At 29.7% G+C, this 17,736-nt stretch overlaps 7 protein-coding genes across 7 annotated transcripts; 3 read left to right on the top strand and 4 right to left on the bottom strand. All coding sequences in view use genetic code 12, as the record gives it.

Moving 5' to 3' along the window:
* The first annotated feature begins 449 nt into the window (after positions 1-449).
* On the top strand, positions 450-1,671 carry DFJ63DRAFT_206959 (uncharacterized protein). The gene has a single exon (XM_064903998.1). The coding sequence runs from the start codon at positions 781-783 to the stop codon at positions 1,444-1,446; it is 666 nt and encodes a 221-aa protein (XP_064761351.1). The 5' UTR covers positions 450-780; the 3' UTR covers positions 1,447-1,671.
* A 799-nt stretch (positions 1,672-2,470) lies between these two features.
* DFJ63DRAFT_279460 (cardiolipin synthase) lies at positions 2,471-3,067 on the bottom strand (the record flags this gene model as incomplete). The annotated part of the gene is made up of 1 exon (XM_064904614.1): positions 2,471-3,067. A coding segment is annotated over one exon (597 nt), but the record flags the coding sequence as incomplete, so codon positions are not given.
* A 467-nt stretch (positions 3,068-3,534) lies between these two features.
* CCT8 (chaperonin-containing T-complex subunit) lies at positions 3,535-5,861 on the top strand. The gene has a single exon (XM_064903999.1). The coding sequence runs from the start codon at positions 3,749-3,751 to the stop codon at positions 5,396-5,398; it is 1,650 nt and encodes a 549-aa protein (XP_064761349.1). The 5' UTR covers positions 3,535-3,748; the 3' UTR covers positions 5,399-5,861.
* Positions 5,447-6,199, bottom strand: TRP1 (phosphoribosylanthranilate isomerase; the record flags this gene model as incomplete). The annotated part of the gene is made up of 1 exon (XM_064906396.1): positions 5,447-6,199. One exon carries the CDS (start codon positions 6,197-6,199, stop codon positions 5,447-5,449), a length of 753 nt encoding a protein of 250 aa, XP_064761348.1.
* Positions 6,200-6,323: 124 nt separating this feature from the next.
* Positions 6,324-8,675, bottom strand: VPS53 (Vps53p; the record flags this gene model as incomplete). Its single annotated transcript, XM_064905195.1, has 1 exon — positions 6,324-8,675. One exon carries the CDS (start codon positions 8,673-8,675, stop codon positions 6,324-6,326), a length of 2,352 nt encoding a protein of 783 aa, XP_064761347.1.
* Positions 8,676-9,942: 1,267 nt separating this feature from the next.
* On the top strand, positions 9,943-13,038 carry KEL1 (Kel1p; the record flags this gene model as incomplete). Its single annotated transcript, XM_064905191.1, has 2 exons — positions 9,943-11,428; positions 11,519-13,038. The coding sequence occupies 2 exons, from the start codon at positions 9,943-9,945 to the stop codon at positions 13,036-13,038; spliced, it is 3,006 nt and encodes a 1,001-aa protein (XP_064761346.1).
* A 1,015-nt stretch (positions 13,039-14,053) lies between these two features.
* On the bottom strand, positions 14,054-16,996 carry RIM8 (Rim8p; the record flags this gene model as incomplete). Its single annotated transcript, XM_064906395.1, has 1 exon — positions 14,054-16,996. One exon carries the CDS (start codon positions 16,994-16,996, stop codon positions 14,054-14,056), a length of 2,943 nt encoding a protein of 980 aa, XP_064761345.1.
* Positions 16,997-17,736: the final 740 nt, after the last annotated feature.

Below are 17,736 nucleotides of genomic sequence, written 5' to 3'. Positions count from 1 at the left end.
CATAAGAAAACAATGGAAAAACCCTTATTCTTAACAGCTCATCATACCACTTATTTGGTTTTTGCTTCTTAAATGTAGTGCTGCTCCTTCTTTTTCTTTTTTCACATTCCCTTTTCATCTCTGTGCGGCTTGAAATTTCTTATTTAATCGATGACGACAGTCCTGTATATAGGTGTAGATGGGAGCACTGCCTTGTTTTAGATTTATCAACCGATGTTCCAAGCATGAATATACGACGGAAGTTAGAAGGCTCTATTCCGAATGGTAATGTTCATGGTATCTTACCTAGTCTTACTATCTATATGACGTAATATATGGTACGTTCTCGCGAACGATCTTTTCCTACCTTCCTTCACTAACATTGAAATCAGTTATATGTCTCAGTCAGCGAGTGAGTGAGAAGGAAACTAACTAGTAGTATGTAAGGAACTGGTTATTAAATGATTTACAGGAGAAGGTCCTACTAACCTGGGGTTAATTGTAAGAATTACCTAACCACTACTTGAAGCATGGTCTAACAAGCGATCATGACAAGTATCATATCCATAGATAGTTTATGGTTACAGAAATCTAAAATCATATTGAAAGAAGTGATAGCAACAAAAAGAGAAGAAACCTGGTTGTAAAATGTCTCTTTCTGCCATCAGATGTCGTAGCATTCAGATGTCGTCTACATGTAACAGATTTATCACAGGGCTATTTTGGGGTAAACAGATTGATTTGATTGTAGATTATCAACCAGTTACCCCAAAGTTGTTATAGATTACATATAGAAGGTTGATGACCATTATCAAACATCAATCAAATGAGTCACCAACTGCTACAACCATTGATAATACGATAACTCGTTCTGCCAAAGTTTCACAATCGATAAATGAAGAATTATATCATCTTCAATTAATTGATCAATTAAGATATGAAGTAACTAAGCACTGTCATAACGATAAGAATTTTTCGAATACATTAAATGTATTAAATCATTTTAATTCTAAATTACCCAATAAAAACTATCAATTTGATTTTATTATTGAAAATCAACGTGGTTTAAAATTATTTGGTATACCATTATTTTCAAAAAATTCATTGATTCCAATTATTGATCCATCAAATTTCCAACTTTTAAATGGTAAAACTTTATTATTGACTTATAATCAATTACAATATTATAATCTCCCTGATTTCAATTGGTCTTGGTGTTGGGATAAGTGGTATATCTTGATGTATCATGACGTTGATGATCAAGGTTGGATCTATTCGAATTTCTTTTTTTCAAACTCTATATCTGATAAATCTTGGAAAGGTAAGTATTATCATGGGAATTTTATTAGAAGAAGAATTTGGATTAAGTTGAGAAAGAAAGTTGATAATGGTAGTGATGTTGATGATGATAACGAAGAATGTAATGAAAGTATAATGGTTAATGAAAATGGTAAGAGTAAAAAGTAATATATAATAAAATTTACATAAGATTTAGACAAATTGTTTTGTAGTCCTCTTTTTTTTACAGCCAAATTTTAAATTTTTACAACACATTCATTTGTTTCCATCATAATTGATCCATAACATCAACAATCAATCAAATCAATCATGCTTGACTATTCAATCGCATTACCATTGGCTATAGCTTTGATCAGATACAAAAATAAAGAACATATCACTAAAAACAATCATAAATTAACCTATGAAAGTATGTTCTATAAACTATTTACATATTCACTATTTTAACACCACTTCCTAACTAACCTTCTAACCAGACATAATCAATCAATTGATTCAATCTTTTTCAGACAAGCATCATCAAATAATTCGTTTGAAACCAATTCCAAAGGGTAAATCAATCATTCCAATATTGAAAGAACATTACGGTATTGATTATAACTCCTATCATGATCACCAGAAACTCCTTAACGATCATCGACTCAATATTAAACAACTTTTAACCATTTTTCGATACCTCCTCAAATGGAATAATCTGTCCAAGAATAATCTGTTAATTAAGGTCTTCCTGAAAAAGATTATTCAATACTTGGAAAGATCTCCCAATAATCATAACAACGCTTTAATATCATCAATTAATGAATGTAATTTCTTTATTATTAATCATGAATCAAATTTGGATTTGCAATACATCATTTTTAAATTCAAATATCTCTATTATATCTATAAAAACTTGAATCCAAATACGAATAGGAAAATCAAATCTCTTTGTTATACCAATATGTTTAAAATTATCCTTTTCAATCGATATGATAATGATATTACTGGCTTAAAATATCCAAATCAAACAGTTCAATCAATAATTCAAAACTTTCTATCTTCATCAACGTCAATACCTATATTAGACGCCTCCAAAATCAATACAAAACTGTCTCAACTCCTTGATTATTGTTTATCATTTAATGTTCATATCATTCTAGATTTAAATCAAGGTTCTCGTGATCCATTATTGCTTAGCCTTTTGATTCTTAATAATATACCTAAATGAATTCTTTCCAACCACATAAGTTAATCCACTTAAAATAGTGGTAGCTCCTACAAGAACACTGATCCAATTGAAATATAAATCAAGATTTATCATCAATATCAGTGATTCTATAATGGGCTTGAATACCAATCCCCCAATATAAACCATTTGAATCCCAGTATTTATCTTACCTAAAAGATTAGGATGAACCGTTATAGTAGGAATTTGATTAATACTAATAAATTTATCAAAAGTTATAGGTTTTTCTAAACTTTTGTATCGATAATAAAATGACATAAAACTTAACATGACATCTCTTCCAATGATAATCAATGCAATTGATAATGGTATATGATTAATAGCAGCTAATGAAACTGTACAAACTGTCATAAGGAACTTATCGGCCAAAGGATCTATAATTGATCCCACCACCGATTTCATATTAAACCTTCTAGCAATATATCCATCTACAAAATCGGTAATACATGAATAAGTAAAAACCAGAATGGCTAAGTTGGTTTCACCTTGAACTATAAAATATCCAATGAATGGGGTCGCTATTATTCTTGTATAGGTAAGGATATTAGGTATAGTCCATAATGATGAAGAAGTATTTTCCTTTTTAATAGTTTCTAATAATGAAGTTGATTTGGGCGTTGGAACTGGAGTTGAAGATGAAGATGAAGATGATTTAGATTCAAGCTCTTTACTTAACTTAAAACTAGTTGAGAAATTGTGATTCAAGAGTATCGATGTCGATAACCTTGGAACAACATTGTTTATTCTTGTTACTCTACTAAGCACATTATACCTCGATGCAAATTGAATTGGAAGTCTGGTTCTTATAACAAACATCCTTAATTGCCTCCTGTCCTAACTTGTTCCCATCACTTCCATAATCACCTTAATTTTTTTTACGATCTTTTTGCGATAACTTTTAGAATATAAGTAAAGTGGCAAAATCAAGTAGACTAGATTCCAAGCTCAAATTATTACACTCAAGTCAAACAAATATACAGTTAACTAATAAATCTCGGTTTTCCACCCCAATTCCTAATCATATACCTTAACAATTACATTCTAAATCTTATTCTTTAAATCCCTATTACATATAATCTGAATACTGCATACAACTTCACTATATAAAAAAATTTGTGTGTTAAAAAAAAAGACAAACAAAAATTTTCAGAACGCGATTCCATCCAAAAAGAAAAATACGTTGAAATCAATTAAACACTATAAAGATCATTTATTATCTATTATCATTCAATCAAATACTCAAACATGTCACTTAAACTTCCTCAAGTGCCTAACTCAGGGTTGTTTAAACAAGGCTATCAGTCTATGTCCAATGCTGATGGTGCCATTGTCAGAAACATTGAAGCTGTTCGTGAGATTTCTACTATTCTTTTGTCTTCTATGGGACCAAGTGGAAGAAATAAAATTATTGTTAATAAATTAGGTAAAATCTTTATCACCAATGATGCTGCTACTATGCTTAATGAATTAGAAATTGTCCATCCTGTGGTCAAGATTCTTATCATGGCTTCTAAACAACAAGAGTTTGAAATGGGAGATAACACTAATTTAGTAATCATATTAGCTGGGGAATTCTTAAATATAGCAGAAAAATTATTAAATTTAGGGTTAAATGTTACTGAAATCATTCAAGGTTTTACTTTAGCTAATAAGTTTGTTTTAGAAACTTTAGATAAATTAGTGGTTGAAAAAGTTGAATCATTACTTAATGTTGACGATTTACAAAAAGCCATTAAACCTGTTATTGCTGCTAAACAATATGGTAATGAAAATTTAATCTCCAAATTTGTGGGTGATGCTGTTCAATTAATCTTAAACCCTAAGAATCCAAGATCTTTCAATATCGATAACATAAGAGTAGTTAAAATCATGGGTTCTTCTTTAAGTGAAAGTCAAATTATAAAAGGTATGGTTTTCCCAAGAGAACCAGAAGGTAGTATTAAAAACATTAAATCAAAATCAAAAGTGGTTGTTTTCACTTGTCCAATAGATATATCAACTACTGAAACTAAAGGTACGGTTTTATTACATAATGCCCAAGAAATGTTAGATTTCTCAAAAGGTGAAGAACAACAATTAGATCAAATGTGTAAAGAAATATCTGATTCTGGTATTAAAGTTGTTGTTGCTGGTTCAAGTGTTGGTGATTTAGCCTTACACTTTTTTAATAAATATAATATCTTATTATTAAAAGTTCCATCTAAATTTGATTTAAGAAGAGTTTGTCAAGTTTGTGGTGCTACTCCACTTCCTCGTTTAGGAGCTCCAATGCCAGATGAAATGGGTGATATTGATATCATTGAAACTAAAGAAATCGGTGGTGATAGAGTTACTATTTTTAGACAAGATGAATCAACTTCAAGAACCGCCACCATTATTATTAGAGGTGCTACTCAAAATTCTTTAGATGATGTTGAAAGAGCTATAGATGATGGTGTTAATGCTATCAAAGGTTTATTAAAAGATAATAGATTATTACCAGGTGCAGGTGCTGTTGAAATAGAATTAATCAAATTAATTACCAAATATGGTGAAAATACCCCCGGTTTATTACAATTAGCCATTAAAAACTTTGCTAAAGCTTTTGAAGTTATTCCAAGAGTCTTAGCTGAAACTTCTGGTTTTGATTCTTCAGAATTATTAAGTAAATTATATGCTGCTCATTCAAATGATGATGGATTAAAATTTGGTATTGATATCGATAACGATGATGTCATTGATGTTTCAACCAATGGTATCTATGATATTTTATCATGTAAGAAATCAGCTATAGACTTAGCTGTTGAAGCTACAAATACCATCTTGTCAATAGATCAAATAATTATGGCTAAGAGAGCTGGAGGTCCTCAAATTCCAAAGCAAGGTAGACCAGGGAATTGGGATCTGGAAGATTAAGTACCTATATATAGTTTATAATAGACGTAACCTTATTTTTTTTGTATATTAAACTGTCTTACCTACTTTTATAAAATTCTCTATTTCTTGAAAATCTTTATCCCCATTTTCATCTTCTACTCCTCCACTAACATCATAACCTATAATATTTTTAATTGATGTAGTATCTTTGAGATTGGTTGGATTCAAACCACCTGCCAATATGAAATTGCTAAATCCCAAATGTTCATTTATAAATACCCAATCGATAACTTTTCCTTCACCTCCAGCATCAGAATCTAATAAAGGTAAACCAACTGTCTTTAACTCGATAAATTTTTGAAATTCGATTGGCATTAATTCAGTTTGTTCTGGGATTACATATCGAGGGATGACTCCAAATTGATGTGGAATAGATTTACTATACTCTATTTTGTTTTCACTGCCATGGAGTTGTATGAAGTCCAATTGTAACTTATGAGCTATTTCTAGTACATCTTCAATAGATTGGTTTCTAAATACACCTACTAAGAATGGTCCATTGTCTATTAAAAGTTGGGAAATGATTTGGAAGTATTCCTTTGAATCTTTTACTTCAATTTGAGCTATTTGCTTTTGAATTTCTTCTATAGTTTGATACTTTCTATGTCTTGACTGTCTAGTTTGCTTAACCTTTAATGATATTTGTGCAGCAACTTCATGATCAATGGTTCTCTTTCTTTTCGGCACCAAAATCATTCCAAGTAAATCTGCCCCTGAGTCGATTGCCTTATCAGCGGCCTCTACCGTCTTGATCCCACATATCTTCACTAACTTTGTCATGTTTTGAACTGTATCCATAAGAGTCATATGTTAATTAATTTTGCTTACATTAAATTTTTATATAAAGGAAAAATAAATCTATATATGTGTTTTTCCGGCATATAACCACCACTATCAAAAATCATTATTCATTATTATCTTTCCTAAAGAACTTACCAAAGTTCTTAAAGTTTTCATTTAGTTTACTTACATGATTTTCACTATTGAGAGCCAATTCTCTTAAATTCTTTTCAAAATTATTGATTTTTGTAGGTAATATTTTTGGAGATCTAAGTTCTGGAGTAGGTGAATTCATAGTCGATACAGTTGTAGAAATAATTTGATCTTCTTCATCTTCAAGATTGAATAATAAGGGGGAATGACTTATTAAAGTACCTCCATCATCGATATTGAGTTGTAATTTGAAATTATTAATATAGGTTTGTTGACTTGTTTTATCAATATCTTTTAAATTCAAAACTTTTATAAAATTTCGAATTGATTTATCTCCAATCAATTCAAAATAACTGGCAATCATTCCTTCCATAGGGGAAGTTGGGACAAGTAATAACTTCAATAATGATTCTAAATAATGGAATTGATTGTTGACAAACTTTTGATATAATTTAGATTGATGAATTCTTGTTTCATCCAAGTTTGGATCAGCATAGATGGGGAATTCTAACGCCAAAGACTTTAAACTAGTTACATCAAGTAAGATTTGTTCAACCCCTAATATGCTTATTGGTTTAATATACCTAAGGTTATTTGTGATTGTATTAAGTAACATTTCAACCAATCTATCATTGAAATTCCTTACATAACTTTCTCTTATAACCAAAGGTAATATTATTTTTAGATTCTGCTCCACCAATACTTGTTTTAAATCAACCATATAACCTGAAACATCATTGATTGTTTCCAAGTTAGACCAATCAACATTCAAGAATTGTCTCCAACATAATTTCAGATCATTTGATATTTTAGCTAATAGATTAGTTACTGCTTTTGTAATCAATGTATAATATACATCTTTAACTTTATCTAATGAAGGAAGTTTATTTTTATACTCTTCTTTAATCACAGCTTTAAATTTATCTGATAAATCATCAATATTATTAACCATATAATCCCCTGTATTTAAAAGCATAGTTAAGTATTTTAAAGTATCAGTACCATTACTTCTTGTAAAATCATCAGCATTCTTAGGTACAAGAGGGAATAAGATTTTATTATGGAAATCATATAAATATTTGATAAACAATTTGCATAAATCTATTAAGATTTCTCCATCACTTAATCTTAAAATTTGAGTTAAAATTTTTTGAAATGTTTTAAATAATTCAGTTGATGAATTAGCAATATTTGGTACACTATTAACTTTCAATACGGTAAGCAATTCAGCATTTGTATTGACATTGAATTCAGTAGGTAATTGAGATATGGCCATGAATTCCATCATTTTTGAATTTAATAAGGTTTCTTGTTCATTAACCCATATGATTAAAGATGGTTCAAATACCAGTGAAACAAGTTGAGTGAATTCTTCTGTTTTAAAAGTATCATTTAAAGATTTCTCAAAGTCTAAAGTTGTCATTAAACCATCTAATAAAACTTTTGAATCTATTCTTGCACTTGCTGAAACTAAATTGATTAAATCTTGTTTAGTTAATTTACAAAATAATTTTGTTAATTCTAAATCAATATGCCAATCTGAAGGAAAGATTTTAATATATTTTGATCTTACTAATTTCAAAGTATTATTGAAATAAATATATCTTCGATTAAGATTATCTAATGAACCTGCTTCATCTAGATTATTAAAGATTGATTTATGTTCTTTTAATTGTAAATTATAAAACCAACTTAAAAGTTTATCTTTATATTTAACATCAATCAATTCAAGAATTTGACAACCATAAACCAATTGTTCATCATCTTGATTCGGTACTCCTGAAAACTCTTCAAAATCTATAAAAATATCATCCACTAATTTATTTTGAGTACTTATTACCATTAAATTTAATTGATTAATTTCATCAATTGATTTATAGGGTTTGAAATAGATTAATAATTCCTTTATCACACTTAAAAGCAGTAAAATTTGTTTATAATCTCGACTAGGGATGGTTTCCATTAGAGTATTGTTGGCATTGATTAACATTTGTAACCGTTTTAAGATAGTCATTGATAATACTAAATTCTTCTTATAGCGATCTAAATCTTGAATTGATTTAGTCATGGATTCAATTGATTGTTGAGTTGTGGATGCATTTGATTTGACTCGTTTGATTAATTTGATAAGATAATCTAGATTATCACTCAATTCCTTTGAATTTGATTGTTTGAATTGAACTATATCTTGGTTTATACTATCATTAAGATCATTTTTGTATTGATTTATATAGGTTAACAATTGGGGGATTTCACGTAATGATTCAGGTGAGTTGAATATCTTATATAGATTGTCATTGGGTGTATAGTCATTGACACTCATGACTAACTGACTTGATTCTATACTTGAATTGGCGCTAATGATTCAACCAACACTTACACTGTTTGGTGGTGATTAGTCCTATTTCAGTGGGATCGAAACTGAAAACAAAAATTAAAAATGGTCATGTGATCAGTCACGTTACTGAAATTAATGAATTAAAAATTTCCTTATTTAATATAATATAAAATATTAATGCAATTGAATGCCCCAAATAATAAACTAAATTAGACATATTCATATATGTCGATCAACTGTGACACTTGGATTAGATATGCTTGGAATGTATGTATGTATGTATGTATGATTTCTTTTTTTTTGTTTGCTGTCACAAGACTTCAAATTTTAACTTTCACAGCAGTAAGTTCATTCTAGGATGTAGGGGTACAGACAACCATTTATGAATATATATATCTAGATTGACAACTTAAGTGGGGTCAAAGTTAACAAATTCTTATCGGGGCCTTCAATTGTTGTCCATATTTGATAATATTTGCCAGCTATACCAAAATAATTTGAGTAGTACAAATTAGGAAACCAGAGGTAACTGAGGAGGGTATGACACTTTCATACCATTCCATCTAGGAACCTAAGGGTATTGCCTGTTTAGGCAGTGAGAGGGGTCAACCTAGTTGATATTACTTAGTTTTGATCTAATGTAGATGCAAACCATAATTATATTTCTTATACTCGACAGGGAAGTTGATCGATAATGATAATTTCCTAATTAGGAAATGGTTTTAACTATGACCAAAAAAAATAAAAATGTTAACCTTAAACGAAATAATACAACTAGAAACACATAGTATGTTTAAGTTAAGTTAAGTTCAGCTTAGTTAATGGTCCTATTTCATCAACTATGTCATTTGAAAAATAATAATTTGCCTAAATAGTTTTGTCACTTTAATATCATAATCATATATATATAAAATAAAGTGCCCTTTTGAAAATTAAAATATTTTTTTTTTTTAACGAGTATTTTTTTTTTTCCTGTTCAAATCAAAAAAAAATAGAGAGTTCGTCGTTTAATTCAACCAGATACCAGTTATCATTTAACCAAAACAGTGGGAAAACTTATCAAAAGGATAGTCTGAATTGCAATTGTGAATAGTATCTCAATTCAATTTTAATCGTCATCCAGTCCAGTCCAGTCCCCTCCGATTTTAAAAATACTGGTTCAGTTAAACAATATTTTCATATGGCTAGGTTTAGTTTAAGTAGAAAGAATAAAAACAAGAAAAAAGAAGAACCTTCACCTCCTGAATCTCCAATGACAGTTTCAAGCGTTAATCAAAGAAGGCCCCTGAATGATCTTAATCATAATCAAGTGGTGACCAATCCTGGAAGTCCTCTTATTGGCCATGAATCACCTCTCGTGTCAATTTTAAAATCCCCTCCCCCACAAAAACCAAAAATTTCAGCTACAACCCCTTGGAAAAGATTTAAATTATTTGATTCCCCTTTCCCTCGTTATCGTCATGCTGCTTCATCTATCTCAAGTGATAAAAATGAAATCTTTTTAATGGGTGGTTTAAAAGAAGGTTCCGTATTTGGTGATACTTGGAAAGTGATTCCTCAAGAAAATCATGGTGAAATTGTTTCTTATACAAGTGTTTCTATAGATATCATCAATCATAATAATCCTCCTGCTAGAGTTGGTCATTCTTCAGTATTATGTGGTAATGCATTTATAATATTCGGTGGTGATACCGTCGATACTGATTTTAATGGTTTCCCTGATAATAATTTTTATTTATTTAATATTAATAATAACAAATATACTATTCCAAGTCATATTTTAAATAAACCAAATGGAAGATATGGTCATACTGTCGGTGTTATTTCTTTAAATAACAATTCATCCCGACTTTACTTATTTGGAGGTCAATTGGAAAATGATGTATTTAATGATTTATACTATTTTGAATTAAATACTTTTAAATCTCCAAAGGCTAGATGGGAATTAGTTGAACCATTAAATAATTTCAAACCTCCACCTTTAACCAATCATTCCATGGCCGTTTATAAAACTAATGTCTATGTGTTTGGTGGTGTTTATAATAATGAAAGAGTTTCAAATGATCTTTGGAGTTATGATGCTTTAGCTAATAAATGGACTCAAATCCCAACTACCGGTAATATTCCATTACCAGTTAATGAACATTCCAGTTGTATCGTTGAAGATAAATTATATGTTTATGGTGGTAATGATTTCAAAGGGGTTATTTATAACTCTTTATATGTTTTGGATTTAAATAGTTTTGTTTGGTCCAAATTAACTGATGTTGGTGATGTTGATGGTCCAGGTCCGAGATGTGGTCATTCTATGACTTATTTACAAAAATTTAATAAATTACTTATCATGGGTGGTGATAAAAATGATTATGTCGTTGATGATCCAACTAATTTCGAAACTTATGAAAATTATAATGGTGAAGAAATTGGTACTATGATATATGAACTTGATGTTGGTATTGTGGATCATTTCTTAACTGAAACCGTGGTTGAACCACTTAAACCACCAAAGAAAGTGGCTGCTTCTGCTGCTAAAAATGTCGATAATGAAGGTTTCAAAGGATATGAAAATCATGCCAGAAGTTTTTCAGCTGGTCCAGAAGATTTCAAAACTCCAAGTGGTTCTCCACCTCCTGAAAGAGCTGAATTAAATCATAATGATGATACTGTTACCGATCCAATCGTGCCTCCAAATGATAGATTTGTTGAAGTTGATTTACCAAATACTACTATTGAAGATAGTCCAATTACTCCACAAGCTCAAGATCATCATAATCCTCTTAATGAATCTGAAATTGGTCTTGGTGTTATCGGTGGTCTTGCTGCTTTAGGTGGTGGTGCTGCTGCTTTAAATTCAAATAAACCAGCTGAAAATCCTTATCATAATGGTCATGCTTCACTTCTTGATAATTATGATTATGGAGATTCAAACGAAAATATTCAACCTGTTACTCCTCTGGATTCTCAAACTAAAGAAATTGAAAGTATTCCTGATCCAAATCTTACTCCTATGATAACTCCTCATTTAAATCAAGATGATTCTAGAATAAAACGTTTAGTGGCAGAATTAACTAATGAATTAACGCAATTAAAATCAACTACAAAAATGCAAATGCAAAATGCAACTGAAAAGATTCAAAAACTTGAACAAGAAAATGATAATCTTAGAGGTAATCATTCAAGAGATATAGAAGGATATGAAAAACAATTGAATGAAAAGAGTTTATTGATTGATGAACTTAAATCAACTATTGATCCAACTCATTTGAATGTGGATGAAAAATCTCCTGAAGGTTCTAATGTATCTGAATTAAGTAAATATAAATTAGAAAGATTGGAATTAAACAATAAATTACTTTATTTGGAACAAGAAAATTCAAAATTAAAGTCTAAATTTGAAGATTTTGAACCATTTATGAATAATCAAGTTGGTGAATTAAATAAATTCCAAAAGCTTATTAAAGCTCATGAAGAAAAAATTGCTAAACTTTCAAGTCAAACTAAAGATCAAGAATTATTAACTAAAGAAATTAATGATTGGAAACATAAATATGAGAATTTAAGTTTAGAATATGAAAATTATAAAAATATTCATAGTGAAGAAGAAATTTCTGATGATGAAGAATTTGATTCATCATTACATAATGATTCTCAATTTGATGAACCATCAAATAGATCAATTGTTAGTGCAGCAACTTCTACAGGTAGAAGATCAAAGAAAGATATTTCTAATCAATTGGAAGCTTTAGTTAATTTATGGAATTCTAAAAATCAAGCTAGAACAGTTAGAGAAAGTACCCCAGGTGAAAATCCAATTACACCTGAAAATAATCCTATTGTGGCTAAACTTCAAGAACAAGTTGATGATTTATTAAGAATTAGTAAACAAAATGATCAAGATTCTAATAGTCAAATTGGAGAATTAAAGACTCAATTACAAGATAAGCTTTCTAGTTTAAAGAGTTTTGAAGAGAATTATCGTGATGCTTTACAATCGGTTAATAATACTAGTAAAGCCTTAAAGGCAAGTCATGATGAATTAACGAATCAAAGATCACTTATGGAAAAATTGGTTAAAGAAAATAATGAATTGAAGTTGTTTAAAAAGGCTAATAAGAGAATTAGTACTAGAAATGCATCTCCAATATTTAATAATAGTCAAATTCCAGAAGTGAATGAAGAAGATGATGATGATGATGGTGAAGGTGAAGTATTCAACAGTGCTCATTATAATATGAAGATTAAAGATCTTGAAGCTGATTTGTTTGTGTTAAAACAAGAAAGAGATCTGTTGAAGGAAAATGTCACTAGCTTACAAAAGCAATTATATTTGTCAAAAAGTAGTGATTAAGTAGAAGGAGTTGTGTAGCATGACGTTGAGAGGTCAACAACAACACGAAATTCCAAAATTGTATAAAAAGTTTTAATTCATTGATATATTCTTTTATGTTTATTTTTCTTCTATTATTTTATGCGTTTTGTCTTTTAATATTTGTATTAATTATTTATGATAGACTAATTGTAGTTGATGGGTTGTTACTTGTTATTTTTTTTTTGCAGTAAAAATCGAAAGTTGTTGCAATTGACGATGTCAAAAAATGGCAACCACAAAAAAAAAAAATCTGATCATTTCGTCAAGACAATATTTTTAGACAGACCAGACCTGAAAGATCACTTCCCACTTACTCCACAAACTGGGATCATTCAAAGAGCTAAACTAAAAATAAAAATTTAACCGCCACTCCTTCCCCCTTTGTCTGTGTAGATACTTCCATTGGAGGAGAAGTAATTGATCAATCGATCCTATCATCGACCTCTCATTATCAACGACGTGTGATATCCCTCATTCAATTACATCAATGAATAAACTTAACGAAAAGATTACTAGTTTAAGAGAGATTTCTGAATCCAAAAAGACCACTTATTATGAATTGAAACAAGTTTTTGATACTAAATCCCATGAAATCACGGAAAAGGAATATAAAATCAAAGCTTTAACTACTCAGAATGATTTCTTAACTACAAGATTAGAAACTCAAATGAATAATATGAATCAAGCCATGGAGAATTTATCCATTAATAATACAAAGATTAATGATTTTGATTCAACCATTAAAGAATTAACTTCTACCATTGAATCAATCGAATCAAAATATGATGAATTGATCCTTAGGTATGATGAAGTTCAAGAAGAATTAAGAAATATTAGCCAATTATTAGAAGGTTCATAATACATATATTATCACATCGTCTCTCACTCTGTTGCTTTACAAAAAATGATTTTGCTATATAATAAAAAAAAAGCTAACTATATAGATTTAATACAACATATCATGTCATGACATTTTTTTTCTCTTTTTTTAATATTAGTTGATAACATCTTGAGTTTCATTATTAGTACCCGTACTAACTTGATTGTTATTGGTGTTTTCAACTAAAAGTCTATCATTATTAACTGATTCATAATTTGGTACATAATCAATCGTACTATATTGATCACCATGATCAATATTATTATTCTCATGATTATTATTGTTGCTAAGACCAAGCTCAGCACCAGGATCATGATATAAATCAACACTACCATTATCATCAACTTCATCATTACTTAATTGGGATCTTAATCCTTGAACCCCACCAATGGTTCGATGATTATTTAAAAGACTTTCATCACTAGTACTTAAGCCAGGTGGCATTTGACCACCTTCATATGAAAAAAATTGAAATTGCAGATCTTGAATTACAGGGGGTAATTGATCATTAGTTGGATGTGAGTTCAGTGATTGGGGTATTTGTTCAATATTGTCCTGGTGAGGTTGTGATTGTGATTGTGATTGAGTTGGTAAAGTCTCATCATCCATTGGTGGGGCAGAAGGTAATAAACTTTCTTCATGCGCTCTCATTCGAGCCTTCTCCGATAACTCCGAAGATAATTGTTGTTGATCAAATTCATTTGGTGGTGGTTGAGATTGTAATTCATTATAATCAGGAATAGAGGCGAACGTGGAACCGAAATTAACATCATTTTCAAAATATGGTGGTGATTGGAAAGTATTCATTGCCATGGTTTCCGGAATTGGATTAATATAAGTTGAATTAGCACTAGCAACTGCTCCTTGAGAATTACTTGGTTGAACACCTTGATTGGTTGGACTATTGGTAGTGGTTGCAACTGACGTTAGACCTCCTGATCCTAAGGTAGAATTACTTACTGTGGTTCTAATTGGTGATGCTAATGGTGGTGGTGGTGGCGGTGGATAAGTAGAAGAATGTAATTGAATTGATTGAGGATATAAATTAGATGATTGATTAAGGTTTGGTGATGGAGAACTACCAGGATGATTAAACATACCAGGAGGTGAATTATTTGACATTGATGATGATGATCTTCTTGATATTGAATTTGGTAATTGAAGTTCATTATGAGGAATGTTATTAATATTATTATTATTATTATCAATCACATCTTGAGATAACAGACGATGAGTTCCAATTATAATTTCTGTAGTTAATTGTAAAAACTTTTTCAGTCTCTTAAATTTATCAGTATTTATAAATCCTGATCTTTCATTATGATGTTGAGATGATAAAGTTGCTGAATTATGAAAATTGAAATTAAATTTTGAACTTGAATCTGAATTTCCAAGAATAGTATTTGGATTAGGTATGATTGAACCATTCATACCATTTGAATTCAATATTTGATGATCATTAACATTATTTCCGTTTGAATTATCATTATTGGGTGAATGTCTATCAGTTGAAATTCCTTCACTATCTAAACTAAGAGATTTTCCAGATAAATTAATTAAAACTTCAATAAAATATTGAAATGAAACTAATGGACAACCAACAATACTTGGGAATGAATCAGCCGGGACTCTAACACTTGTATTAATTTCTGATTGGAAAGTAACAGGATCAACATATAACGGTATTATCAGTTGTTGTAAATCTTTTCTAAATGATTCATAAAATGTATCAGGACCATTATCCAATCTACAAACCCTTACAAATGTAATTATTATACCATTCAAATCTTGAATCTTCTTTAAATGACTAATAGAAAGTTTGATGGGGATTAATTCACCTCTTAAATACCCTCGTTGTGGAACTTCTAATGATACTTTAATGGTGACTGGTTTTTGGAAACTTGAATTAAGGGTATTTCCAGTACTATTTATAGTCATGGCTGATGAAGTTAAAGTGGTATTATTATTATTGGTAGTGGTAGTGGTAGTGGTTGATGTCATACTAGGACCATTACTATTATTGGTATTATTACTTCCATTATTATTGATCATGGAACTATTATTGTTAGTATTATTTATAGTTGTTGCATCACCATTTGAATCTGAATTATTAGAAGAAATGGTACTAAATGTATTTATGGTAGAAGTTGAAGATTGAGTTCGTGATAGTTTCTTTGTGGCTGATGATCTTGGATCTTTTAAGATTAAACGTTTTGGTTTGGGAGATGGTAAAGATGTTACATCAATGGGATTTACAATGTTTATAATTTTCTCTGAAGAATATGATGGATTATGAAGTATTTTCAAATTTTTAGTTTTTGAGATTAGATTGTTTGATGAAGTGGTTGAAGTTGTATCAGGAGGAGTATTTGGATTTGAAGAATTTGAATGAATACTAGTTAAACTATTAGTTGGAAGTGAAGGAGAAAGATTTGATTGAAAGATATAATTTGATGAATTTCCAATTGAAGCTCTTAATACATAAGTAATAGATCCTTTTCCAAAATCAATTGATGTAAAGATTCTTTTATTTGGTAATTTGACAATAAAGGGGAAAACATGTTCACCTTTTGATAAACCATTATTAATATCAGTTTGAGAATTATCAGATGGACTGTTATTATTACTATTATTTCCACCAAATATTTTAATAGTATGATCAAATAAAGTATGTTTAATAGGTCTTAATTTTGAATGAGATAAATTTAATTTAACATAACCAATTAATGATAAAGTGATAACAATATTTACTAAATTTTTCTTTGAAATTAAAATAATTTGACCTGGTACTTCATCACCTGGTAGCCAAGTTTTATGAGGTTGATCCAATTGAATATAAAATTCATCAACCGAATTGAAATCTATTTTAAGGTTTGATGATATGGATGCAAATGAATTTTCTATACTATTATTGATAGAATTTTTATTATTATTATTGTTTGAGTTATTTGAGTTATTGTTATTATTGGTATTATTGAATGTAGATGAAGGATTATTTGAGTTACTAGACAGTAGGAATTTCGAACTAGGTATTATTTTAGATACAGCTCGTCTCATTATTTAGATAACATTTATAGATAATTGAAAACTTGAAGTAAAGAAGGTGAAAAAGTCGGAATGGGAAAAATTGCTGATAAATAACTATGAACAGGGTCTATTAAAGGCGGGAAAACACAATAGAAATAAAACTAAAGAATACGGGAACCAGGAACTGAAATGGAAGGGAAGGAAAGGAAAGGGTGGATGGATGGATTTGCTATTGATTGAGATAGATTCAACTCAAACTTAGACTTGTACTACTTGATTATGATTTGATTTAAGTTAAAATAGTACGGGAACTGAGGGAAATGAGTGGTAAAAACTAAAAAGATAGTTTTAAACGCTCAAAAAGGTGGAGGGGAACGGGATAATGAATGATTGAATGGAACTAAATGATAGTTAAATAGATGGATAGGTCGATGATATAAATAACTGTAAATGTAAAAAAAGAATGAAGTAAAAGACGACGAAGACGAACAACGATATGGGATAAGTTTTTAGCTTAGTTTATATTTATAAATATGAATAATATAAATTTTAAGTGTAAGCCAGGTTTTAATAATATGAAGGTTGTGTGCAGGAGTAGCAGAGGATCAAAACTACCGTCTTGGGACGGCAGAGAAGATTCTGCAACCGGAATTCGGAATCTGTACAGTAGGTGCCGCAGTTGCATTTATGTGATACCTTTAAATTGATTGAATGATAATTGATCCAAGATATAATTTTAATTGAGTTTGTGGTGATGTTGTACAGTATAA

The sequence above is a fragment of the Scheffersomyces coipomensis genome, assembly GCF_036884675.1.
Source record: "Scheffersomyces coipomensis strain NRRL Y-17651 chromosome Unknown DFJ63scaffold_5, whole genome shotgun sequence".
NCBI lineage: Eukaryota > Fungi > Ascomycota > Pichiomycetes > Serinales > Debaryomycetaceae > Scheffersomyces > Scheffersomyces coipomensis.
The sequence above is the reverse complement of the archived record's forward strand: the minus strand, read 5'-3'. Positions and strand labels throughout refer to the sequence as shown.